General features: G+C 44.8%; 1 protein-coding gene and 1 pseudogene across 1 annotated transcript in view; both read right to left on the bottom strand.

Annotated features, from left to right (window-relative positions):
* The window catches only part of LOC122333795, a 55,043-nt pseudogene that overhangs the window by 29,138 nt on the left and 25,570 nt on the right, over positions 1-335 (bottom strand).
* LOC122333799 (choline transporter-like protein 2) overlaps positions 1-335 on the bottom strand; it is a gene marked incomplete at its 5' end in the record, with an annotated part of 6,520 nt that overhangs the window by 2,991 nt on the left and 3,194 nt on the right. The window contains one exon of the mRNA XM_043231595.1: positions 229-322. Within this exon, the coding sequence (XP_043087530.1) occupies positions 229-322 (94 nt within the window). The remainder of the gene's footprint in view (positions 1-228; positions 323-335) is intronic.

Genomic DNA, 335 nt, shown 5'->3' on the forward strand with positions numbered 1-335 from the left:
CACGAGTTAACTTTCACATTTAAATCCGCAGCACAACTACGAGAAGGAGTGCCACTAGAATGCTAGTGCATTTGAGATGGTTCCTCACTGGCTCTAGTTAAAAGACAAACATCAGGATAATGGCTTCCGTCAATTTTGTGTTAGGAATTGCAGACAGTAGTTCAATATTTAAGGCCTTTTTTATACATACAAATCTCAGATACGAGGAACAGTAAAGGTCAGACTCACTGAAGGCCAGCCAGGTCTGTCTGATGTGCAGGTACACGGAGAAGTCAGGCTGGAAGCCCAGCTGCTGCAGGGTGATGTTAGAACCAGGCGTGTCCTTCAGATTAACG

Source organism: Puntigrus tetrazona, chromosome 3 (genome assembly GCF_018831695.1).
Source record: "Puntigrus tetrazona isolate hp1 chromosome 3, ASM1883169v1, whole genome shotgun sequence".
Lineage (NCBI taxonomy): Eukaryota > Metazoa > Chordata > Actinopteri > Cypriniformes > Cyprinidae > Puntigrus > Puntigrus tetrazona.